Source organism: Mobula hypostoma, chromosome 12, assembly GCF_963921235.1.
Source record: "Mobula hypostoma chromosome 12, sMobHyp1.1, whole genome shotgun sequence".
Lineage (NCBI taxonomy): Eukaryota > Metazoa > Chordata > Chondrichthyes > Myliobatiformes > Myliobatidae > Mobula > Mobula hypostoma.
The window spans coordinates 73687471-73714092 of NC_086108.1; the positions used below are offsets into that span (position 1 = coordinate 73687471).

At 39.9% G+C, this 26622-nt stretch overlaps 1 protein-coding gene across 7 annotated transcripts in view; it reads right to left on the reverse strand.

Moving 5' to 3' along the window:
* The window catches only part of mast2 (microtubule associated serine/threonine kinase 2), a 457841-nt gene that overhangs the window by 44395 nt on the left and 386824 nt on the right, over positions 1-26622 (reverse strand). For all 7 annotated transcript variants that reach the window (XM_063064394.1, XM_063064393.1, XM_063064392.1 and 4 more), the window contains 6 exons: positions 24763-24895; positions 22427-22494; positions 19838-19923; positions 18472-18680; positions 6330-6468; positions 4232-4364 (listed from right to left, as the gene is read on the reverse strand). In XM_063064394.1, the coding sequence (XP_062920464.1) occupies positions 4232-4364; positions 6330-6468; positions 18472-18680; positions 19838-19923; positions 22427-22494; positions 24763-24895 (768 nt within the window). The remainder of the gene's footprint in view (positions 1-4231; positions 4365-6329; positions 6469-18471; positions 18681-19837; positions 19924-22426; positions 22495-24762; positions 24896-26622) is intronic.

Here is a 26622-nt window from a genome sequence, read left to right on the forward strand (position 1 = left end):
CAGCACCTTGTTGAGATTCTCCAGCATTTATATTAAGATACTGCATTCTGATCCTGTGCCAGGTTATACCTGATGCAGGATCCGCTTGACCAATGATTTCAATAAGAACTGAATAACATGGAGAAAAAAAGAGGAAAAGACATGGAAAATACCTTTTTTTTAAAATTATGTTGTTTGTTTATTTAATTGAGTTTTAAGATGCATTTTACCATCTTGCTAATGGTTTTTAATGTTTTTTTGTAATTGTTTTAAAAAGCTCCGTTCATCCAAGATGTTCAGAAATATTTGAAAACTGTGACAATTTTGAAAATTATCTTTGCCAGTTTTCAAAACATCCAGAGAAATTTACAGGGGAAAGCTTGCGGAGGTTTGCCAAAATAAGGCCTTTCTACCATTGACAAACAAGAAAATTTGCAGATGCTGGAAATCCAAGCAACACACACAAAATGCTGGAGGAACTCAGCAGGCCAGGCAGCATCTATGGAAAAAAGTACAATCGATGTTTAGGGCCAAGACCCATAGGTAGGACTGAAGAAAGAAAAATGAGGAGCAGATTTAAAAGCTGGGGGGAGGGGAGAGAGAAACACAAGGTGATAGGGTGAAACCGGGAGGGGGAGGGGAAGGGGAAGTAAACAGTTGGGAAGTTGATTGCTGAAAGAGCTACAGGGCTGTAGAAGGGGGAGCCTGATAGGAGAGGACAGCAGGCATGGAAGAAAGATAAGGGGGGGGGGGAGCACCAGAGGGAGGCGATGGGCAGGCAAGGAGATAAGGTGAGAGAGGGAAAAGGGGACGGGTACTGGTGGCGTGGGGGGGGGTGGGTTTACCAGAAGTTTGAGAAATCAATGTTCATGACATCAGGTTGGAAGCTATCCAGACGGAATATAAGGTGTTCTTCCTCCAACCCGAGTGTGGCCTCATCACGACAGTAGAGGACGCAATAGATTAACATATCGGAATGGAAATACGAAGTGGAATTAAAATGGGTGGCCACTGGAAGATTCGGCTTCTTCTGGCGGACAGAGTGCAAGTGCTCGGTGAAGCTGTATCCCAATCTGTGTCGGATCTCATCGATTTTCAGGAGACCACACTGGGAGCATTGGACACAGTTATATGAACCCAACAGACTCATAGGCGAAGGACTGTTTAGGGCCTTGAATGATAGTGAGAGAGGAGGTACAGCACTTGTTCTGCTTGCAAGGATATGTGTCAGGAGGGAGATCAGTGGGGAGGGACAGATGGATAAGGGCATTGCAGAGAGAGCAAGCCCTGTAGAAAGCAGAAAGAGTGGAGGAGGGAAAGATGTGCTTGGTGGTGGGATCCTGTTGGAGATGGCGGAAGTTCCAGAAAATTATGTGCTAGACACGGAGGCTGGTGGGGCGGTAAGTGATGACAAGAGGAACTCTATCCCTGGTAGGGTAGCGGGAGGATGGGGTAAGAGCAGACAGGCGTGAAATGGAAGAGACGTGGTTGAGGGCAGCCTTGATGGTGAAGAGATGCCCCTTTCTTTGAAAAAGGAAGACACCTCCTTTGCTCTGGATTGAAAAGCCTCATACTGAGAGCAGATGCAGTGGAGATGGAGGAATTGAGAGAAGGGGACAGCATTTTTACAAGTAACCAGGTGGGAAGAGGTATAGTCCAGGTAGCTGTGAGAGTCCATGGGTTTATAACAGACATCAGCACATAAACTGACTCCAGAGACAGAGAGATCAAGAAAAGGGAGGGAGGTGTCAGAAATTGTCCAGGTAAATTTGAGGGCAGGGTGGAAGTTGGAGGCAAAGTTGATGAAGTCGATGAGCTCAGCATGGATGTAAGGAGCAGCACCAACACGGTCGTCAATGCAGCATAGGAAGAGTGAGGGTCAGACACCAGTGTAAGCTTGGAACATAGACTGTTCCATGTAGCTGGCAAAAATGCAGGCATAGCTGGGACCCATGTGAGTGCCCATGGCTACACTTTTTGTTTGAAGATAGTGGGAGGAACCAAAAGAGAAATTATTAAGCGTGTGGACAAATTCCGCTAGACAGAGGAGAGTGGTGGTGGAAGGGAAAAACATTCCTTGAAGTAAGATTAATTTTTCAGCTAATGTAAGACCAGGGTAGAATACAGCCATAGTTAATAATTGATGAATGCAACTTAAAAAAATACTGACACAGCAGAAGAGTAGTTTTACTAAGGCAAATCATCAGGTAATTATTATGAATCCCCGAGGATGCTTGAAAATTATGCACACTTGCGGACTTCCTAAATATAACAGGGAATTTATGCCAAATTATTGAACAGCTTTGTGTCATTACTACAAACTGAGTTGAATCTCTCATAATTATTGCACTTAACACATTGAAAGGTCATTCAGTCTTTGACTTAGACACACACACACACACAGAGGAAGGAAAAATAGTTCTCAAATGCTCTATTTTCTTATCCATAATGCTACTGTCTTGAATGGTAAAACAAGAAACACGTCACATATTAAGATTATAGGGTCTATGATATCTTTATATGTATGCGATAGTTGTTTTATTCTACGGATTGTTTAAATTTACAAATGACCAGTAGTGATTTCTATTTTACTGCATACAAGCAAATTGTGGACTTAGTTTGAAAGATATTGTGTGAAAGAAATAGGAAATGCTTTTTATCCACATTCATTCTACCTGTCAGCAGCGCACCATTGCTCCCATGTGTACCATCTACAAAATGCATTGCAGAATTGCTTCAATCCGATTTCAAGAGCACTTCTCCAGCCCATTATCTCAACTATCAGAAAAATAAGGCCAGTAAGCACCTGGGATCAAGAATATCAATAGAAACATAGAAAACCTACAGCACAATACAGGCCCTTCGACCCACAGAGTTGTGCCGAACATGTCCCTACCTTAGAAATTACTAAGCTTACCTATAGCCCTCTATTTTACTAAGCTCCATGTACCTATCCAAAAGTCTCTTAAAAGACCCTATTGTATCCGCCTCCACCACCGTTGCCGGCAGCCCATTCCACGCAATTACCACTCTCTTGAGTAAAAAACTTACCCCTGACATCTCCTCTCTACCTACTCCCCAGCACCTTAAACCTGTGTCCTCTTGTGGCAACCATTTCAGCCCTGGGAAAAAGCCTCTGACTATCCACACAATCAATGTCTCTCATCATTTTATACACCTCTATCAGGTCACCTCTCATCCTCCGTCACTTCAAGGGGAAAAGGCCGAGTGCACTCAACCTATTCTCATAAGGCACACTCCCCAATCCAGGCAACATCCTTGTAAATCTCCTCTGCACCCTTTCTATGGCTTCCATATCTTCCTGTAGTGAGGCGACCAGAACTGAGCACAGTACTCCAAGTGGGGTCTGACCAGCGTCCTATATAGCTGCAACATTACCTCTCGGCTCCTAAATTCAATTCCACGATTGGTGAAGGCCAATACACCGTACGCCTTCTTAACAACAGAGTCAACCTGCACAGCTGCTTTGAGTGTCCTGTGGACTTGGACCCCAAGATCCCTCTGATCCTCCGCACTGCCAAGAGTCTTACCATTAATACTATATTCTGCCATCATATTTGACCTACCAAAATGAACAACTTCACACTTCACTCCGTCTGCCACTTCTCAGCCCAGTTTTGCATCCTATCAATGTCCCTCTGTAACCTCTGACAGCCCTCCACACTATCCACAACACCCCCAACCTTTTGTGTTATCAGCAAACTTACTAAGCTATCCCTCCACTTCCTCATCCAGGTCATTTTTAAAAATCACGAAGAGTAAAGGTCCCAGAACACATCCTGAGGCACACCACTGGTGACCGACCTCCATGCAGAATATGACCCATCAATAGATTCTCCTTCAAGTCACAATCTCATTTGACGTGTTCATAGAATGGCACTCATTCTTTGTTACTGGATCTAAATGCTAGAGTTACCACTCTGAATTACTGCTGTTCTTCTGGTAAAACCCTTCAGATGACAGCAGTAATTAAAAGAGGTAACTCACCAGTACCATTTTGAAAGCAATTAGCGACTTCTAGATTCACAAATGATTTAGTCTTCAAAAGTAGTCTTTACTACCAACTAATATTAAATCAGAAAGCAATGAGTTACTTAGATTGTGATTACTTAAATTTACTTATGAGTCGCAATAAGATTAATACCAACTGTATTTGTCAGCAATCCATTCACAAAAAAGTCAGCAATGACAGCATTTTTTAAAAATTCACAAGATTATATTGATTTTTCACCTGCTTATCAAGAAATTCTCTTGCATCTTTTTCAATGTGTCCTTCATATAAATTGGTTGTGAGACTCATCAGACCAATCTTCGAAAGTCCAAAGTCTGTCAGCTTGATGTGACCCATTGAAGTGATAAGAAGGCTGTAAGATGAAAGCACTCAAGTCAATAACAGAGACTATTTAAACAGCTCAGGCTTTGTGATGAATTATATGGCTGCCAAAACATTTTCAAAAATCAAACTCTCTAGAAAGTTCTATAAATAAATTGCTTGTAATTTGAGTTTTCCACAGTATTAAGTTTTGGAAGTGTATACATCAATAATACTCAGATGGAAGTGAATTCAAGGTACTAACTTAATCTGACTTTGAGATGTTTGCTCAAAACACTTCAGATACTTTATGAGCAACAGACTACTGTAATTGAAATAATTATTTGGTTATTAGTGGTATGCTTTACAGGTGGCCATTTTATGATTATATTATAAACAATTTTTTGAATACAGCTCCTTGACATATGCTATCCTAAAAGTAACTTGGATAACCTTAGTTTAAGCACTGACTTTTTAAGCGTCTTGTTAAATACTGGGCCAATTAATAGCCAAATATAGACAAAGGTGAGTGTAACATACAATCATCGAGCTCACTTTTAAACAAATTAGAAATGAAAGAATAACTTCATTTATGTACAGCTCTGTGCCAGAGAAAATACACATAAAACTTAGCATGGATTGAAATTAACAAATCTCACACATATTCAAAATGATCAGATTGTTGCTGAGTTAAAGAATGGCAGATAAAATATTGAAAGTACAAAAGGAGAAACTTGGGTATGTGGTCTAAGTACCTTCAAACATTATGTATGGCTGTTCAGTAATTGGTACTGAAGACTCTGGAAAGGATTTAGCAGCTATGCATTGAAGCTTGCCATCCTGAGGCTGTAGTCAACAACGCTAGTCAACCACTGTGTTATAATAAAGATTATGACGAAATACATTTTTTTCCTGAGCTTCCCAAATTTCTGAAAAGATTGTCTTTGTTATAAATTGTTATGTCATTTTGGACCTAACTTTACAGGCCAAGACAGCGAAATGAGGTGATGGCAAGTCTAGCACTTTGGGCAATGGATGGAGAAGGAAGAGAGAAGGAAATCCATCAGATTCATTCAAAACCAAGTGGGGAGAATTAACAAATAATCAAGGGGCCTGGCAAATACAGCAAAAAATGATGTCAGTAGCAGTCAGAGTGAAAGAAAGTCAAAAAAGGATAGAGGAGAGTAGAGAAATAAAGAGCTAAGAAAAAGAAAAGACTAAAAGACTTGTGGTATGTCAATACTGTCATTTATGGATTTTCTGTATTAATTTGCAACTGAATATAAATAAAAAATTAGATAAATATCTTTTGCTTCGAATAAAAGTAAATTATTTTTACTTTTCGGTATTATAAGAAAAATAATCAGATTCTAATGAATACTTCATTTCATTTCTGTTTTACAAAATGAAATCAATTTTCCCAGCAGCTGACAGATTGAGAAGCTAGCAACAAGAAGAAAATATTGGCCAATACACCAGGAGAATTCCCCAGTTCAAACTTAAATAATAGAATGCCAATGCCTGCTTAATGTCTCATTAAAAAGACAACATCCTCTAATGTTGTAATACTTAGTACTTTTCTGAACTGTCAAATCTGGAATGGGAACTCCAGTAAGAGGTGAGACTGTTTGCACTGACCATGGCTATCACACAAGATCACCACTTATTTTTTGGTTTACAATAATACTCCTAAATAGAACTCACAATATGGTAAATTCTGTTTATTAGCTTGTAACTAAGATAATACAATCTATTGTATTATAAGAGCTAGCATATATACAAATTAAAATGTCAAAAAACCCTTTCCTCATGGATGCTGCTTGACCCTCAACAATTTGTTTAATGTCAGTGATAGAGAGGGTTTGCATGTTATATTGATGTCAACTGGTTTACAAGTTGTTATTCACAACTAAATCAACAAATCAAGAAGACATCTAACATGCAAGAAAAACAAGCACTTCAGACATAGGTTGCAAGTCTAGAAGAAAACAATAAATTCAAATTCAAGGATTCATACTTGTCTGGCTTGAGGTCTCGATGAACAACACCATAATTGTGCAGATATTCTAAAGCTAGTACAGTTTCTGCAAAATACATCCTGGCCATTTCAACAGGCAGAGCACCAATATTCTTCAGTAAAGTTGCACAGTCCCCACCTATGGTACAAAATGTAAATATAAAGGACATGATTATAGAGTAACGATAAAATTGTCAGATGCTGGAAATCCAAAGCAACACACACAAAATGCCGGAGGAACTCTGCAGGCCATACAGCATCTATGGAAAAGAGTACAGTTAATATTTCAGGCCGAGATCCTTCAACAGGACTGGAAAGTAAGGGGGAAGGAGTCAGACTAAGAAGGTGGGGGAGGGGAGGAAATAGTACAAGAATGCAAATAGGAAGTAGAATTGAAATGGGTGGCCACCAGGAAATCCCTCTTTTTGTGGTGGACGTAGCAGAAGTGCTTGACGAAGTGGCGCCCCAATCTATGTTAGATCTCACCTACACACAGGAGGTCACGCTGTGAGCATTGGATGCAGTAGATGACCTGAATAGACTCTTAAATGAAGTGTTACCTCACCTGGAAGGACTGTTTGGGGTCCTGACTGATAGAGAGGGAGGAGGTGTAGGACAGGTATAGCACTTGTTCTGCTTGCAATGATAAGTATCAGGAGGGAGATCAGTGGGGAGGGATAAATGGACAAGGGAGTCATGTAGGGAGCAATCCCTGCAGAAAGCAGAAAGCGGGGGAAGAGAAAGATGTGCTTGGTGGTGGGATCCTGTTAGAGAGGGTGGAAGTTCCAAAGAATTATGTGTTGGACATGGAGGCTAATGGGGTGGTAAGTGAGGACAGGAGGAACCCCATCCCTGGTGTGGTGATGGGAGGATGGGGTGAAGGCAGATGTGCGCGAAATGGAAGAGATGCGGGTGAGGGAGCAAAGCTGGTGGAGGAAAGGATGCTCCTTTCTTTGAAGGAGGAGGACATCTCAGTTGTTCTGAAATGAAAAGCCTCATTTGACAGCAGATGCAGCAGAGATGGAGGAATTGAGGTAAGGGAATGGCATTTTTACAAGTGACAGGGTGGGAAGAGGTATAGTCTAGATAGTTGAGAGAGTCAGTGGGTTTGTAAAAGATATCAGTAGATGGTCTGTCTTCAGAAATGGAGACAGAGAGATCGAGAAAGGGGAGAGAGGTGTCAGAAACGGACCAAGAGAATTTGAGGGTGGAAGCTGGAGGCAAAGTTGATGAGCTCAGCATGGGTGCAGGAAGCAGCACCAATGCAGTCATCGACATAGTGTAGGAAGAGTTGGGGAGTGATGCCAGTGCAGGCTTTGAACATGGACCCTTCTATGTAGCCGATAAGAAGACAGACATAGCTGAGACCTATGCGAATTCCCATGGCTACACCTTTGATTTGAAGAAAGTGGAAGGAGCCGAAGGAGAAATTGTTGAGGGTGACGACTACTGTTGCCAGATGGAGGAGAGTGGTGGTTGGAGGAGCAACACCCTATATTTTGTCTGGGTATGTCTGCACCGGCCATCAACTATCCATTTCTTCCTCATTTTCCACTACTTCTATTAAAATTCTCCAGTAGTCAACATTACTTATGAAGGCACAAAGTACTGATGGATGACAGGAATCATGGTGTTGAAAGATGTACTTAACAGATGAGCTGTTGTAACACTACTTGGCAGGGCGGGTGGGAACCAGAGGGGGAAGAAACACTAAAAGGCATCCAGGTTTAGGTATGTTGAAGAAAACAAAGAGAAAGGGGATGGAAATAGTGCAGGATAACAGCAAAGGTAATGATAAGGTGTATCAGAAAGGTACACAAACATAATAATGTAGTATAGTGGATTCTGGTTAATTGGGACACATGGGACCGGTACATTTTGACCCAATTAAGTGGCTGCCCCAATTAGTCAAACTTTCATGGACATAGTTAAAAAGGAATAAAAAAACACAAAATGATGAACAAATTACGCATTTAAATGAAATACAGAACAAATCAGAACACTACCAAGAGTATTACAGTACTATAAAAACATGTATTAGTTCCTAATAGTTATCAATGTAGGAATTCATTCCGTACACACAACGAACAAAATCACCACTTAGTGTAGATAATGGACTGCCTGAATATAATGCTATCAATGATTGCATCCTTCAAATCTTCACTTTCACTGTAACATTCAAGATGATTGTCATTAGATACCTTCAAATTCTTGAAGTAGTGAAATAGTCCCATTTTCACTCCTGACCATTTCTGGCATCTGCAAGCCTGAATGCTTGAAACCGCCGTGAGAAAAACAGTTCTAGAATTGTCTTAATGCTTATTTCTTGCCAACCAATGGGGCTGAAAGGGATAATAAATCAGCCATGATGGAATGGTGGATCAGACTTAATGGGTCGAATAGTCCAATTCTGCTCCTATGTCTTATTGTCTAAAATCAAATTACAAAGGTAGCCTTGGAATGATACATAGAAACATAGAAGAACATAGAAAACCTACAGCACAATACAGGCCCTTCGGCCCACAATGTTGTGCCGAACATGTCCCTGCCTTGGAAATTACTAGGCTTATCCATAGCCCTCTATTTTTCTAAGCTTCATGTACCTATCCAAAAGTCTCTTAAAAGACCCTATCGTATCCACCTCCACCACCGTTGCCGGCAGCCCTTTCCACACATTCACCACTCTCTGAGTAAAAAACTTACCCCTGACAACTCCTCTGTACCTACTCCCCAGCACCTTAAACCTGTGTCCTCTTGTGGCAACCATTTCAGCCCTGGGAAAAAGCCTCTGACTATCCGAGTTCACTCAACCTGTTTTCATAAGGCATGCTCCCCAATCCAGGCAACATCCTTGTAAATCTCCTATGCATTTTGAGGAACTAAACAGGGTGCAGCCAATTACAGATGTCGTGCAGAATTAATGATCTCATGGTTAAGGATTCACCGGAAAGAGTGACCCTAACATTGTAGAACTACAAGTTCAGTCTGAGAATGAGAAACTTGGGACTGAAACAATTGTCATAAAATTGAGATTGTTTAGAAAACCATAGTACAATCATGCAGTTAATCAAGTTTTATGAAAAGGAAATTGATGAAGGGTCTCAGTTCGAAACATCGACTGTTTTCTCCTCTCTGTAGATGGTGCCTGACTTGCTGAGTTAAGACAACAAGATATAGGAGCAGAATTAGGCCATTAGGCCAATCGAGTCTGCTCCACCATTTCATTATGGCTAATCCAATTTCCCTCTCAGCCCCAATCTCCTGCTTTCTTCCCTGTATCCCTTCATGCCCTACCCAATCAAAAATCTATTAACCACTGCCTCAAATATACATAAAGACTTGGCCTCCACAGCTGCTTGTGGCAAAGAATTTCACAGATTCGCTACTCTCTGGCTGAAGGAATCCCTCCTTATCTCCATTCTAAAAGGAGACCCCTCTATTCTGAAGCCGTGTCATCAGGTCTTAGACTCTCCCAGCATAGGAAACATCACCTCCACGTCCAAAGATCTCCCGCCATAGGAAGCATCACCTCCACGTCCACTCTATTGAGGCCTTTCACCATTCGATAGGTTTCAATGAGGTCAACCCCCCATTCTTCCGAATTCCAGTGAATACAGCGAGCCATCAAGCGCTCTGCATATGACAAGCCACTCAATCCGGAAGTCATTTTTGCGAACCTCTTTTGAACCCGCTCCGGTTTCAGCACATTCTTTCTTTCTTTCTTTCTTTTTTTTTTTAATTTTATTTTTATTTGGATAAGAAGGGGCCCAAAACTGCTCTCAAAACTCCAAGTGAGGCCTCACCAGTGCATTATAAGATCCCAACAGTATATCCTTGTTTTTATATTCTAGTCCTCTTGAAATGAATGCTAACATTGCATTTGCCTTCCTCACCACAGACTCAACCTGCAAATTAACCTTCAGGGAATTCTGCACAAGGACTCCCAAGTCCCTTTGCATCTCTGTTTTTTGTATTTTCTCTCCATTCAGAAAACAGTCAATCCTTTCATTTCTTCTATCAAAGTGCATGACCATACACTTCCCGACACTGTATTCCATCTGCCATTTCTTTGCCCATTCTCCAAATCTGTCTAAGCCCTTCTGTAACCTCTCTACTTCTTCAAAACTACCTGTCCCTCCTCCTATCAGGTGTAGCACCTTGTCAAAGGCCTTCTGAAAATCCAAGTACACAACATCAACTAACTCTCCTTTGTCTATCCTGCTTGTTACTTCTTCAAAGAATTCCAACAGATTTGTCAGGCAAGATTTTCACTTGAGGAAACCATGCTGACTACGGCCTATTTTATCATGTGTCTCCTAGTACCCTGAGACCTCAATCCTTAGCAATCAATTCCAACATCTTCCCACCGACCGAAGTCAGACTAACTAGCTTAGGGTTTCCTTTCTTCGGCCTCTCTCCCTTCTTGAAGTGACATTTGCAATTTTCCTGGCTTCTGGAACATCTAGTGATTCTTGAAAGATCATTACTAATGCCTCCACGATCTATTCAGCCACCTCTTTCAGAACTCTGGGGTGTACACCAACTGTTCCAAGTGACTTATCTACCTTTAGACCTTCCAGTTACCCAAGAACCTTCTCTCTAGTTATGGTAATTTCATACACTTCATGCTCCCTGACACTTGGAACTTCCACCATACTGCTAATGCCTCCACAGTGAAGACTGATTGATGTAAAATACTTATTCAGTTTATCCGCTATTTTGTTGTCCCCCATTACTACTTCTCCAGCATCATCTTCTAGTAATCCAATATTTACTCTCGCCTCTCTTTCACACTTTACGTATCTGGGAAAAAACTTTTGGTATCCTCTTTAAAGTTACTGGCTAGCTTACTTTCATATTCTATCTTTACCTTCTTAATGACCTTTTAGTTTCTCCAACATTTTGTGCATGCTGCTCAAGATTCCAAGCAAGTGCAAAGTCTCATGTGTTTATAATAAATTTGTTAGGCATTTTTCTGAGGAGGAACCTGTAAATATGGTATGTTTGAATTTCCAGAAGGATGGGTTTTCATTAGGTTCTATTTGAGGGACTCCACTTCCCTTTGATTTTTCTAAATTGGACAAACATATGCATAACCCAATAGTTAAATATACTCTTCGAATATGGTTTCAGTTTTGAAAATTTTTTGGATTGAATCTATTTATTTTAGCAAGCCCTGTTCTATTCAATTTTTTCTTTCAACCCTCTTTTTTGGATCAAGCCTATCTAATCTGGAAAACTAAAGGTATAATATGTTTTTCTGATTTATTTTTGGATAATTGTTTTATGTCTTTTGAACAATTATCTAATAAATACAATTTACCTAGATCCCATTTCTTTAGATACTTACAGATTAGAAACTTTTTAAATACTGTTCTTAGCACCTTTCCGATTTCATATTCATCGGATATAATGGAAAGAATTCTAGATTTAAGTCCTTTTCAGAAAGGTTTAATAGCAATTACTTATAATATGACTATGAAAAAAAATCCAGATGTATCGAATTCAATTAAGAACGACTGGAAAAGGGAACTTAAACTTTACCTATAGAGAAATGGCAAAACATTTTTCAATTAGTTAATTCTTCCTCTATATGCGCTAAACATGCGTTGATACAGTTTAAAGTAGTGCACAGGGCTCACATGTCCAAGGATAAATTAGCTCATTATTACTCTCATATAAATCCTGTATGTGATAGATGTCATTCTGAGATAGCTTCATTAACTCATATGTTTTGGTCATGCCCTTTGCTGAAGAAATACTGGAATGATATCTTTGATATTATTTCAACTGTTTTGAATATTGATTTACAACCTCATCCTATCACTGCAATCTTTGGTTTACCAATGATAGAACAACACTATCTGACCCCCTCAACTTGTCGGATGATTGCTTTGTTACACTAATGGCTAGAAGATCTATATTATTGAATTGGAAAGAGATTAATCCTCCTACTACATTTCAATGGTTTTCTCAAACTATGTCTTGCTTAAATTTAGAAAAAATTAGAAACGCCAATTACGACCCTTATATTAAATTTTGAAGAGATTTGGAGACCATTTATTCAATATTTTCATATGATGTAACTTGACCTTTTCCAATTCTATTTTGTTACTCCATATTCGGGGAGAGGAGCGGAGTTAACGACACTAATGGTATTATCTGAGGTATTATAACAGCCCATTCTTTTTCTTTTTTTTTCCTTAGTTTAGTTTAGTTTTCTTTTAATTGGTTTAGATTTTTTTTTCTTTTGGGGTATAATGTTTTTTCTTTTTTCATGATATTTTTATATTTTCACCTTATATTTTCCAATATCATATTTGTATTTTTTGAGATTTTGGAAGGCTCATCAATTATGTATCAATTGAGCTCATACTTGCATAAACTATTTATCAATAATGTAATCCCAATTTCTCTGTATCTATTTTTTATAATGCTTATGATGCTGAAATTAATAAAAACATTTAAAAAGAAAAGAAAGAATTTCCAGAAGGCATTCAACCAGGTGGCACATGAGAGGTAAATATACATGACAAGTGCATGTGAGATTAGGGATGATATATCTGCATAGATAGAGTAGTACAAATTATTATATAAACAGAGTGAAAGCATAAAATGCTGTAGTAAATGAAAAATAAAGGGTTGAAGGTACAGCAGGCATTTACAAAGTCTATTGCAAAGGCTTAGTAGGTTTGTACTATAAATAGTGAAACTTGGTATAATAAGAGGTGATTTTGACAATAGTGACAATAGACAATAGGTACAGGAGTAGGACATTTGGCCCTTCGAGCCAGCACCACCATTCACTGTGATCATGGCTGATCATCCACAATCATTACCCCATTCCTGCCTTCTCCCCATATCTCTTGACTCCATTATCATTAAGAGCTCTATCTAACTCTTTCTTGAAAGCATCCAGAGAATTGGCCTCCACTGCCTTCTGAGGCAGAGCATTCCACAGATCCACAACTCTCTGGGTGAAAAAGTTTTCCTCAACTCCATTCTAAATGGCCTACCCCTTATTCTCAAATTGTGGCCTCTGGTTCTGGACTCCACTGACATCGGGAACATGTTTCCTGCCTCTAGTGTGTCCAATCCCTTAATAATCCTATATGTTTCAATCAGATTCCTTCTCATTCTTCTAAATTCCAGTGTATACAAGCTCAGTCGCTCCAATCTTTCAACATATGACAGTCCCACCATCCCGGGAATTAACCCCGTGAACCTCCGCTGCACTTCCTCAATAGCAAGAATGTCCTTCCTCAAATTTGGAGACCAAAACTGTACACAATACTCCAGGTGTGGTCTCACCAGGGCCCTGTACAACTGCAGAAGGATCTCTTGCTCCTATACTCAACTCTCCTTGTTATGAAGGCCAGCATGCCATTAGCTTTCTTCAGTGCCTGCTGTACCTGCATGCTTACTTTCAGTGACTGATGAACAAGGACACCAAGATCATGTTGTACTTCCCCTTTTCCTAACTTGACACCATTCAAATAGTAATCTGCCTTCCTGTTCTTGCCACCAAAGTGGATAACCTCACATTTATCCACATTAAACTGCATCTGCCCACTCACCCAACCTGTCCAAGTCATCCTGCATTATCTCAACATCCTCCGCACATTTCACACTGCCACCCAGCTTTGTGTCATCTGCAAATTTGCTAATGTTACTTTTAATCCCTTCATCTAAATCATTAATATACATTGTAAATAGCTGCGGTCCCAGCATCGAGCCTTGCAGTACCCCACTGATCACCTCCTGCCATTCCGAAAGGGACCCGTTAATCGTTAGTCTTTGTTTCCTGTCTGCCAACCAATTTTCTATCCATGTCAGTACCCTACCCCCCCAATACCATGTGTGCTCTAATTTTGCCCACTAATCTCCTATGTGGGACCTTATCAAAGGCTTTCTGAAAGTCCAGGTACACTACATCCACTGGCTCTCCCTTGTCCATTTTCATAGTTAGATCCTCAAAAAATTCCAGAAGATTAGTCTAGCATGATTTCCCCTTCGTAAATCCATGCTGACTCGGACCGATCCTGTTACTGCTATCCAAATGTGCCGCTATTTCATCCTTTATAATTGACTCCAGCATCTTCCCCACCACTGATGTCAGGCTAACTGCTCTATAATTCCCTGCTTTCTCTCTCCCTCCTTTCTTAAAAAGTGAGATAACATTAGCTACCCTCCAGTCCTCAGGAACTGATCCTGAATCTATAGAACATTGGAAAATAATTACCAATGCGTCCATGATTTCTAGAGCGACCTCCTTAAGTGCCCTGGGATGCAGACCATCAGGCCCTGGGGATTTATCAGCCTTCGGTCCCATCAGTCTATCCAACACCATTTTCTGCCTAATGTGAATCTCCTTCAGTTTCTCCATTACCCTAGGTCCTCCGGCTACTATTACATCTGGGAGATTGTTTGTATCTTCCCCAGTGAAGACAGATCCAAAGTACCTGTTCAACTCGTCTGCCATTTCCTTGTTCCCCATAATAAATTCACCCATTTCTGTCTTCAAGGGCCCAACTTTGGTCTTAACTAATTTTTTCCTCTTCACATACCTAAAGAAGCTTTTACTATCCTCCTTTATATTCTTGGCTAGCTTGCCTTCGTATCTCATCTTTTTGCCCCGTATTGCCTTTTTAGTTATCCTCTGTTGCTCTTTAAAAGTTTCCCAATCCTCTGGCTTCCTGCTCATCTTTGCTATGTTATACTTCTTCTCTTTTATATTTATACTATCCTTGACTTCCCTTGTCAGCCACGGTCGCCCCTTACTCCCCTTAGAATCTTTCTTCCTCTTTGGAATGCACTGATCCTCCACCCAGAAATTCCCAGAAATACCTGCCATTGTTGTTCCACTGTCATCCCTGCTAGGATATCTTTCCAGTCAACTTTGGCCAGCTCCTCCCTCATGGCTCCATAGTCTCCTTTGTTCAACTGCAATATTGACACTTCGATTTTCCCTTCTCCCTCTCAAATTGTAGTTTAAAACTTAATCATATTATAGTCACTACCTCCTAATGGCTCCTTTACCTCGAGTTCCCTTATCAAATCCGGTTCATTACACAACACTAAATCCAGAATTGCCTTCTCCCTGGTAGGTTCCAGTACAAGCTGCTCTAAGAATCCATCTCGGAGGCAGTCCACAAACTCCCTTTCTTGGGGTCCAGTACCAACCTTCTTGCAACATACAGTAGAAGCTCCTGAATGGTCATGTCATGGCTCTGTCTGTCTAAGTAGACAATGGATGCGCCTGTTCCGGGGTGCAGACCTGGGAGATAAATATGGAGATCCTAGGCCGCCCAGACATCAAGATCCCCCTCTCGGCCTCGCGGATGTGGCCCAAAGGAATGCAAAGCAGTACATCTGGCATCAGCTTGGCTGCAGGAGCTGCCGGGAGGTGACATGATACGTCATCCAACCGTCTTAGGGGTGCCACTCTGGATTTGTGTAGGGTTTACTCCTTAGCCTTCTCTTCCCCCGAAGATACCCACAAAGCAGTGGGATCCGTAACCCTGGATAGGGGCCCATACTGGGTACTGTCAGCTGGAGCCAGCTGAGCCCGGGACTCGTGTAAGGCAGGGTCATCACGCCCTGTAGTAGTGACTTATGGAGCCACTACCCAAATAGTACTGACACAGTAAATACCAAGGGGACATTTTCTTGAGTGAGGGTGACTAGAATTACAGAGCATAGTTCCAGAATCGAGGTTTGCTCATTTTGACAGAGATGAGGAGAATGCTCTTTTCTCAGAGGATGATGGAATTTCAATTGTCTTAAATCCCAAAACATGGCAGAGATGGATTACTGAAAATATTCAAGATGGAGATTGATAAGGCATTTTAACTACAGAGGTGTATAGGGACATGGAAATATGGTTTTGAGGCCCAGGTTAGATCAGGCATGGTGTGATTGATATGGTGGAACAGGCCAATTGGCCCCCTTTAGGTGTTTATTTCTTAGGTTAGCATGGTTAATACTGAGGAAGTTAACCTATCAATAAACACTTACTTCAATAGTGAGAACGTTAAGAACATAGAACATAGAAATTTACAGCACATTACAGGCCCTTCGGCCCACAATGTTGTGCCGATGATGTTCCAGAGACCAACTAGAATTTCCCTAGGGCATAGCCATCTATTTTTCTAAGCTCCATGTACCTATCTAAGTGGCTCTTAAAAGACCCTATTGTATCCGCTTCCACCACCACAGCTGGCCAGTGCATTCCACACATTCACCACTCTGTGTGAAAAACTTACCTCTGACATCCCCTCGGTACCTGTTTCCAAGCACCTTAAAACTATGCCCCCTCATGTTAGCCATTTCAGCTCTGGGAAAAAACCTCTGGCTATCTACTCGATCAATGCCCCTCCTCACCTTATACAGTACACCTCTATCAGGTCACCTCTCAATCTCCGTTGCTTCAAGGAGAAAAGGCCAAGTACACTCAATCTATTCTCATAAGGTATAACCTCCAATCCAGGCAACATCCTTGTAAATCTCCTCAGCACTCTCTCTATAGAATCCACATCCTTCCTGTAGTGAGGTGACCAGAACTGCACACAGTACTCCAACTGGGTCTGACACGGACCCCAAGATCTCACAGATCCTCACACTATCAAAAGTCTTAACATTTATATTATATTCTGTCTTCAAATTGGACCTACCAAAATGAACCACTTTACACTTATCTGGGTTGAAGTCCATCTGCCACTTCTCAGTCCAGTTCTGCACCCTATCGGTCCCACTGTAACCTCTGACAACCTTTGTTTTGAAAACTTTCAACGATGTCTTCTGTGAACCCAGTCATCCCCAATAAGTAATTAGCCATTTTTTCACCAAACTGATCAACATCAATGAAATTCTACTGTAACTAACTATAGCTCTAAATTTTAGTATTTTTGATGTTACAAGCAAAATACATTGAGATATATGAATATTTCACTTCAGAATACAAGTTAAAATAAAAGTATCTGTCAAGAAAAATTATATAGAGCAATCCAAAGAGATTTAGACAGAATTTCAAAGAAAATCACAAGTATAAGCACTTGCCCATTCTGTGGAACCAATTACCTGGAATAACATTAATGGAAAGTGTATTGATATAAGTTTGCATACCAATCTATTTTAAATCAGACATACCAATCTTTGTTAAGATTTGGAACTTACATAAACACTTGAAAGACAGAAATCCCCTTTTCTGCACATACAATAAGTTCCATCTGTCATTTGCTAAGAATACATTGTGTAAACAATCAATAATTTTCAAAGAAATTTGCTTGTTGAAATAACAATGTGATCTGTGATCAGACATCAGACAGAAAATATACCAGACATAACCAAGGTCCTATTCTGCACAGCAAGCACATTGTGACTCGGAATGAGTTGCTAAGCAAGAAAAAGAAATTTACAGAACATATCTGATGAGAAATAATTTGATCCAATTTCATGGGCAGTGTGGAGAAATCGCAATAACAATAGATCACTTGATCCAGCCAGATGCTAAGTGTGTCCATTGGCTTAGCCTTGCAGGATTCATTGATGGCAGGCGATTCAGAAGATTGATTTAATATCTATTTCCACAAATAGGACCAATAAGATAATTCATTAAACATCAAAACAATAATTAAGTCATGGTTACTTTAAGCAAGAATAATCAAGCTAAGTTTCATGCCTTCCCACTGCAGTCAAATGTTAAATGATATTCACAGCCAAATGGCCAGAATTCTGAAATCATAATGATACTGAAATGAACAATGCTTGTTATTATTGCACAGGAAAGGTGGCATAAAATTTAAGATTTCCATGCCTGCATAGATTAAACCTAAATGCAAAACATCCGTCAATGATTCACAGTTTAAGCTGTTGATCTTCTTTATTCAAATCAGTTAAAATTGTGCTGAATTTCCGGCACTTATGAACGATCCCAAAATGAGGATTTACAGCATGGACAGCTTGAACCAAAAGGATTACTTCTGTCCTGTGAGACTCTAAAACACCACTATAGTTAAGGGAAACAGGGAATTATGGAAAATAATATTTTGACAACAGGATCCTCTAGTGGAGGCATAAATAAGAACAAGTTTTTAAAAAATTACACTTAAACTCAAACAATTTCCTCAAACAAGCAACTTACCTTCAACATATTCAATCACCATACAAAGATGTCGTTTTGTCTCAAAAGAGCAGAACATGCTTACAACAAAAGGGTTTTCTGCAAAGGTCAGGATATCTCTTTCAACAAATGCTTGTTGGATTTGGTTCCGTAGAATGAGATTCTGCTTGTTAATTTTCTTCATAGCAAACCTTTGTCGTGTTTCCTTATGTCTCACAAGATGGACCGCTCTATAAGATATGTGTACATTGTACCAATTACTTACTCTTGCAACAAGAGGAGCAGAACAACAATTCTATTATCAGAAGCAACAGCAGTTAGCAAAGGAAGACTAGTAAAATGGTAATGTTCTTTAAAGGTTAGCACGTTACCTAGGATTGCGATAAGCATAGGACAGTTAATTATTTAATCAAAGATTGACATTTTCATTAAATTAGTTAACTGTTCAGTAGATGTAATGAATGACTTAAATAATCTTGAATAAGCAGCATATTTGAATCAGTAACACACAACAAAGTTGCTGGTGAGTGCAGCAGGCCAGGCAGCATCTCTAGGAAAAGGTAGAGTCGACATTTCCAGCCGAGACCCTTCGTCAGGACTAACCGAAAGAAGAGCTGGTAAGAGATCTGAAAGTGGGAGGGGGAGGGGGAATCCAAAATGATAGGAGAAGACAGGAAGGGCCCCCTCCTGTCTTCTCCTATCATTTTAATGAGGCATATATATGATCTTCCACCAACCATACTTGCCGGAAGCCATCATCAAAAGAGGGACAGAAATGTATGCATTTAAATGTTTTGGGTGTTTCATTTTGTATACCCTCATTAAAAATGCTTTTGTTTACTGCAGAACCCAAAGCAAAACTTTTTTTTTTACTGTTGCAGATTGTTAAGCATACTGTATCTAAATGATGGCCAACTCAATTGAAACTTTAATTTTCATCCTCAGTGAATACAAGGTAAAAAATCCCTTGGTCCCTAAGAGATTATGTTGGTTTGTATAGATTTGTGTCTATTTTATGGTTATGTGTATTCTTTTCAGATTGTGGAATGACAATAGACACATTTTAGTTCCATCATCTGGGCTGGGCTCCATAGGGGATTCACTAGATACAAAACCTACTGTGATTTCACAGAGGATAGTTCAAAGTCTTGAGTGTTGGTGTTAGTCTCCTATAGCTTTTGCTATTTATGTTCATATTTTTGAAGTTGCAGTCACCTGGGAAGAGTAAAGGGGAACCTTCACTTTAACTGCATTGCCTTACTGTTCAAGTCGGAGTCCTCTGACAATGTGATAAGTACTCACCAATCAGGAGTAAGTCTTTATTTTATAAACAATGGAAAGAGAGAATGGATCACCAAACTTTCTGTTAAAGAATGAAATTCTTTACCCATAGGCTCCATTGCTAATCAGCTTTAGGTTTTCAAAGTCTTCCTCGCATGGGGTTTTCTTTGTGTTAAATGTAGCACCACGACCCTGAAATCAATCACAATTAAACAAATCTGATATTCCGTCATCAGTTAACTATGTGTATTATGAAGGCACTGTATTCAGAAAAATGTGTTCAATATGTTTTACATAAATAAAAGATGAGGCTATTAAAGACAAAGTAACAAAGTCAAGTGTAAAGTAATGAGTATTTTTGAGAGATAAATGGTGCAAAAGATTAGTGGTGGTTTACTGAGAAATGTAAGTTCTGAAAACATTATCAACTCTCTTGCAGTATGTATAATTTTCCTCTGCAACTGAAAACTCTGCTGATGATGTCACAGACCGGATCTTATTTTAGTAACTTTACACTGCATGTCACAAAATAATAGCCATTTTCCTGGAGGCGTCCTTGTTTTTCCTCCCTTAAATACAAGGGACCTTGACTTTAATGCGGATGTTAATAACTGCCTAAGGAAAACCATTGATCTGGCTGGACCACAAAACACAATCAGGCTGTACTCTTCCGCAATCAGACTGCTTAGAATTCCAGGATCATTCTTGCTTCCTTAATTCCTGCGAAGCACCTTCCCAAACCCTTCTCCCTTGCCTTATTCATTCCTATGTGTACATGCAAAGAACACAAACTTTTCACCAAAATTGAGACAATCCATTTACTTGCCTCTGGCATTCTCCTCCCTCCTTTACCACTGGGATGAAATGTTCTCTAGGATCTCACTCATTTTATCCATCAGTGCGTATCATTGAATGCAGTCTCCCAATGATCATCATGTTTATGAGAACTAATACCTTTTCATTTACCCTACTCCTTTTATAACAACCATCCTCATTACTTTCCCGAGCACAACTTTTTTTGGATAAAATTAATAGTTCCTTCTCCCGTTACTACCCCTTTACCTTCAAATCAACATCATCACCACTTTAAACAATAAAAACCTTTTGATTCCCTCTTTCTTGCAAAAAAAATCCCTTCCATTTTCAATCACACTCTCTTTTCCATACTCCACAATTGAACGTTCTCTCACCTCCTAAATCCATGCCTATCTTCCCATGTTTGAATTTCTTAAGTTTCCAACCTTCCACATTGCAAAAATGGTTACTTTCCACACAGTTCACAAATTAAATCCTATATAAATGCAGTTAAGTAACTGAACCTCATTATCCTTCTTACCCTGTCTAAGGTATAGCCCATAATGTTCATCCATCATTATGCAGTTGAAAAAGACTCCACTCACTAAGGTCTATTCTTATCAATCATCATGGACAGTGAACAATATGCAAAGGGTTTCTCTTGCTGCTACTACACTATTCCAAATCATATTTTTAGGCCCCTCCTATCCTGCCAGCTTTGGTGAGGTCAACTGAAAATGAAGTGACATGCGGATAATACCCACATCTACATTACTAAAGACTCTCACCCATTTTCTAATTCTAAATTACCAGATTCCAAGTCTGATATATAGTACTGGGGAAGCAGAATTTTTCTGACTAAATTATTGTGATAGTTGAGGTCACTGTCTTCTGTCCCCACCACAATCTCTGCTCTCTCGCCACTGATGTCGTTCCTCTCCTTGGTAACATAGTTGACCTGAAGATAAGCTTCCATCCACATATTTGTCCCATAATAATTTTTACCTCAGTACGATTGTCCTATTACCTTCTCCACCTACTGCAGCCAATCTGCTTTTGAAATGATTAGTTATCTAAAGTCTGAACTACTTTAATATAATCTTGGACAACCAATTTAGCTCACTGGTAACCTATTTATTTAAAACTGGCAACACTATAACCAGCTCATAAAGTTCTGTTCATTTAGAATCAAAAACAGGTTTATTATCATTGACTTCTTTGACATAAATTTTATTGATTCGTGGCAATTGAGTACAAAGACATAAAAATAACTAACACTTACAAAATTAATAAATAGTGCTAAATAAGAGATTAACAAGGTGGTGTTCATGGGTTCATGGACTGTTCTGAAATCTGATGGCTGAGGTGGGGGAAAGCTAAAACATTGAGCATTGTGTTCAAGGCTCTTGTACCTTCTCCTCAATGGGAGTAATAAGAAGAAAGCATATCTCAGATGGTGAGGGTCATAGAAATGAGTGTTCTTTAGCCCTGAGCTTCATATTAGTTTTTAGTTAAATTCATATCCTTGCTTTCATCCATGAACTCACTCTAACAACCTCATTTAGCCGTACAATGTTCCAAGTTATCTGCTCTCATTCAAACTTACCCGTCCGTGTCATTCTGCTTTTAAGTTCTACATATTTAGTGATGGTGTCTTTCATTACTGATACTTTAATGTTACAGTAAGGAGCATAATTATAAGTGCTAGGTTATAAGTTACATATAAAGAGAAAATATATAATAACAGCTAAAGGGTTCAACATTCTTTGCAGTGAAAGCCATTGTAAAAAAAAATACATAACATGCTACCGGGTACGTTAATTTAACTTGGGGAAACCGTTTGCCACCTTATATTTGGAAGTAAAATAGTGTACTCTTTGGTTTGATCAACAATACTCACTTCTAGAGAATCATCAGTTTCTGGGGGCTCTGTACTGCCACTGTCATAGCTGGTTAACTGGGCCATTTCTGGTCAAAACAGAACAAGTACCAAGTAATGTTTGCATCACGAAAAGACAGGAAGAGTATAAGTGGCACATTTTGAAATCTTAAGATTCAACAGGAGGATGTACAAAGTTAAGTTAATTAAAAACAATTATGGAATGAACTCTGATTTGTAGTTGCAAATCTATAGCATACATAACCATCTTTTATTTCAGGAAAGTGAAAATTTGGAAGTCGCTTCAGCGAACGTCAAATAATGCCATGTAAATTGGTAAATTAAAATCTGAGATTGACAGATTAAGAGATATAGAACAATTTAAGTGGATTTATTAAATTAGGTCACAGACTGTCTATAATCTTACTGAACACTTGTAGAATACACCTTCTGGTGCTACTTGGACACATCTTCAGTGATGAACCCGGGGTCATAGGGTGTTTCGGGTCCTTAATCATCAGACAACCTCGACCAGGCGACTGAACAGCCTAGTTTATCCGTATGATCCTGGACTCGATCGGCCAAATGGCCTAATTCTGCTCATATATCTTGTAGTCTTACTTAATTCAATCATTACAATTTGCTCTTTCATACTTAAAGTACATGAACTCAGTACTCCAAGATCATTATTTGTACCAACAATCTAAGAATTCGCTTGTACAGGTGTCCCCCGCTTTTCGAACGTTCACTTTATGAAACCTCACTGTTACGAAAGACCTACATTAGTACCCTATTTTTGCTTTCAGAAGGTGTTTTCACTGTTACGAAAAAAATTCAGCGTGCGATAAAAAATCAGCGCGCAAAAAAATCAGCCGTGATAAAAGGCAGAGCGCGCCCCGAGCAGCCGCTGTCCCCCAGATTCTCGCCAGCATTGCTTAAACACGAGCCTGTGAGCAGCCGTTTGCAAGATGAGTTCTATGGTATCGGAAAAGCCTGAAAGAGCTCGTAAGGGTGTTACACTTAGCGTAAAACTAGACATAATTAAGCGTTTTGATCGTGGTGAACGAAGTAAGGACAACATGAGTTTGGTTTGTGGAAGTTGACGAAGATGATGTTGAAGAGGTTTTGGAATCCCATCACCAAGAACTGACAGATGAAGAGATGATGCAATTGGAAGAAAAAAGGATAACAATCGAAACCGAATGAGTAATGATAAAGTACGACTTTAATTTTGAAAGGGTACGTCAGTTTAGGGGATATTTGCAGGATGGTTTGAGTCCTTATTAAAGAACTGTGTGATAGAAAAATACGCGAGGCTCAGCAGTCAAGCAAGCCTTCCACATCAGCCACAGCAGACGACGAACCTCCTTTCGACATCGAGGCGGGCAGTCATAGGAGAAGATGAGCTGCCTGCTCTAATGGAAACAGGCAACGAGATGACACCCCAGTGTCCCACCACCCCAACCCCCAGGCCACGGACAGATACCGATTCGCGGCGAATGCAAAGGTAGCCGGGAGGCACACAGCACATCTTTAAGAAAAAAGCTGAAATAAATATGCTAATTAATTAGGTGCCACTGACACGTAATTGTCGGCCCAGATCAGAGACGACGCAATCTGAAATCGGCACTGATCTGGGCCAACAATTACGGGCGGCACCTAATTAATTAGCATGTTTGTTTCGGCTTTTTTCTTAAAGATGCGCTGTGTACCTCCCGGCTACCACTGGACCCCTGCGTTCTTCGCGGCAATGTATCGTTCAGCGGCCTGGAGGGTAGGGGCCACTGCATCACCCAAACTCCGACGACTCAGTCTGACACCGTCATCCATGTGCTCGGCAAGCTATCTTCCCAATTCCCGTAAGTGATACTACACTGTACATACATTATTTCCACTTTATATCGGCTGTGTATTTTTACGTGTTATTTGGTATGATTTGGCAGCTTCATAGCTTAAAGGTTACTGGAGAGCGCTTGCGCGTGTTTTTGCCAACAGCGCTTGCGTGAGATTTTCTGCCGACAGTGCTTGCGTGAGATTTTCACTCCGGAGAACAGTTCAGCAATGATTGTGGAAAAGTATTTCTACTTTATATAGGCTGTGTATTTATCATATCGTTCCTGCTTTTACTATATGTTACTGTTATTTTAGGTTTTATGTGTTATTTGGCAGGATTTGGTGGGTTATTTTTGGGTCTGCGAACGCTCACAAAATTTTCCCATATAAATAAATGGCAATTGCTTCTTTGCTTTACGACATTTTGGCTTACGAACTGCTTCATAGGAATGCTCTACCTTCGGATGGCGGGGGAAACCTGTACTGAGCAAGCCATTCTACCCTTTTCAGTAAGATGTACTTACCCTCCAAGGGATCTCTGGTGAGCCCCAGCTGACTGATAATATAGCGTGGGATATCAGATTTGATTCCTTGTCCTTCTTTAGCATGGCCTTCAGCTGCTTCCAATAAATGATAAAATTCTTCAGGATCAAACTCCTAGAAAACAAAAAAAAGTTTGTTTCAGTTGGAAGAAAACTATAAACTCATTTTATCTTCTACCTTTTCACAAACTTTCCTGGGCAATGAAGCCCAAAGAGCATTTGAGACGTCATTCTATTTGATACAGAGCTTAGAAGAACAGAAAAAAAAATCAAGAATACAAAGCATGAACTTGCAACAATTTGGAAGCATATATTGCGGAAGCAAATGGTTTGTATTTATTTACCACATTTCCTCTGTTATTATTAATGATATCTTTAACATGCATTCTATTCCTACTGAAAATATTGAGTGCTTAAGAAAAAAATACTTATCTAGAACTGAATTTCAAATGTAATTTTGTCCAGAAGATCCAGAAGTTACACCTTAACCATAATAGTGGGACCAACATCCTTCCTGGGAGGTTTGACAGCACTGTTGGAAAACTTTCAACTGAGTTGGTAGGAGAGGGCAGCTCATTTTTCATTCCCCAGATGCTTATGTTCTAACATTAGAAAACCATAGTCAGAAGTCACCTGGAGTAGTGTGTGCATTTCTGGTCACCTCACTACAGGAAAAATATGCTAATGATGGACAAGATTCAGAAGATTCACCAGCTTGTTGTCTGGCATGAAGCAGTTCAATTGTGAGGAGAGACAGGAGAAGCTAGGTCTTTTCCCCTGGAGCAGAGGAGGTTAACAAGAAGCATACTGAAATATTTAAAACTCTGACATATGGATAGGGTAGACTGCAGTAAACTTTTTCTTAAATCAGAGGCAGATAAAACTAGAGGACAAGGATTTAGAGCAAGGGGGAAGAGATTTAGAGGGGATAGAGGAGGTAGTCAGAGAGCAGCAAGTTCCTGGAAAGCACTGAGTGAGAGAATGGTTAAAGCTGAGTTAAAAGCAGGCAGCATTTAAGAATGCCCAGATGAACACCTAGGGTGCCTCAACATAGAAGGCTACGGCTTCTATAATACTGGGTGATGGCAAATGGAAGGATGTTCACAAGTTGGCATGGACGAATTGGGCTGAATGAGCCATTGCACTCTTTATGATTCTATGACTCTTAAGTGTTAAGAAGAATATCAGATATCAAAGGAACCAAACTGGAATCTCACAATAAACATAGCCCAACAGGACCTGAAAAAAATACAAATGTATCTCATTGATAATGAGCTGTCAAAATGGGGAAGATATGTGATCTAAGTGACTTTAACTGTGGAATGAATGTTGATGCCATTGTTGAGTATCTCAGAAGCTGCTGATCACATATGATTTTCATGCAAAGCAGTCCCCAGAGTTACAGAGAATGGTGTGAAAAACAAAAAAATCCAGTGAGTGGCAGTTCTGTGGGCAAATCACCTTGTTAATGGGAAAGGTCATCAGAGGAGAATGGCCAAACTGCTTTAAACTGACAGGACAGCAACAGAAATAATCGCATATTATAACAGTGGAGTGCAGAAGGGCATCTCTGAGTGCACAACACGTTGAACCTTGAATTGGATGGAATACAGCAGCAGAAGACCACGAGCATATGGTCAGTGGCCATTTTATAATGTACAGGAGGTACCTAATTGAGTGGCCACTGAGTGTATTTCTGGATATGCAGTGTAAACAAAATGGCACATTGCACTGACTCCACATTGCTAGAATAAAATCATTCTAAGTATAGCAGCACTAGAACGGTTAAAGCTTTGTGTGTGTAACCTCACTTTACAACTTCCTGACTCATGACTTGTACTA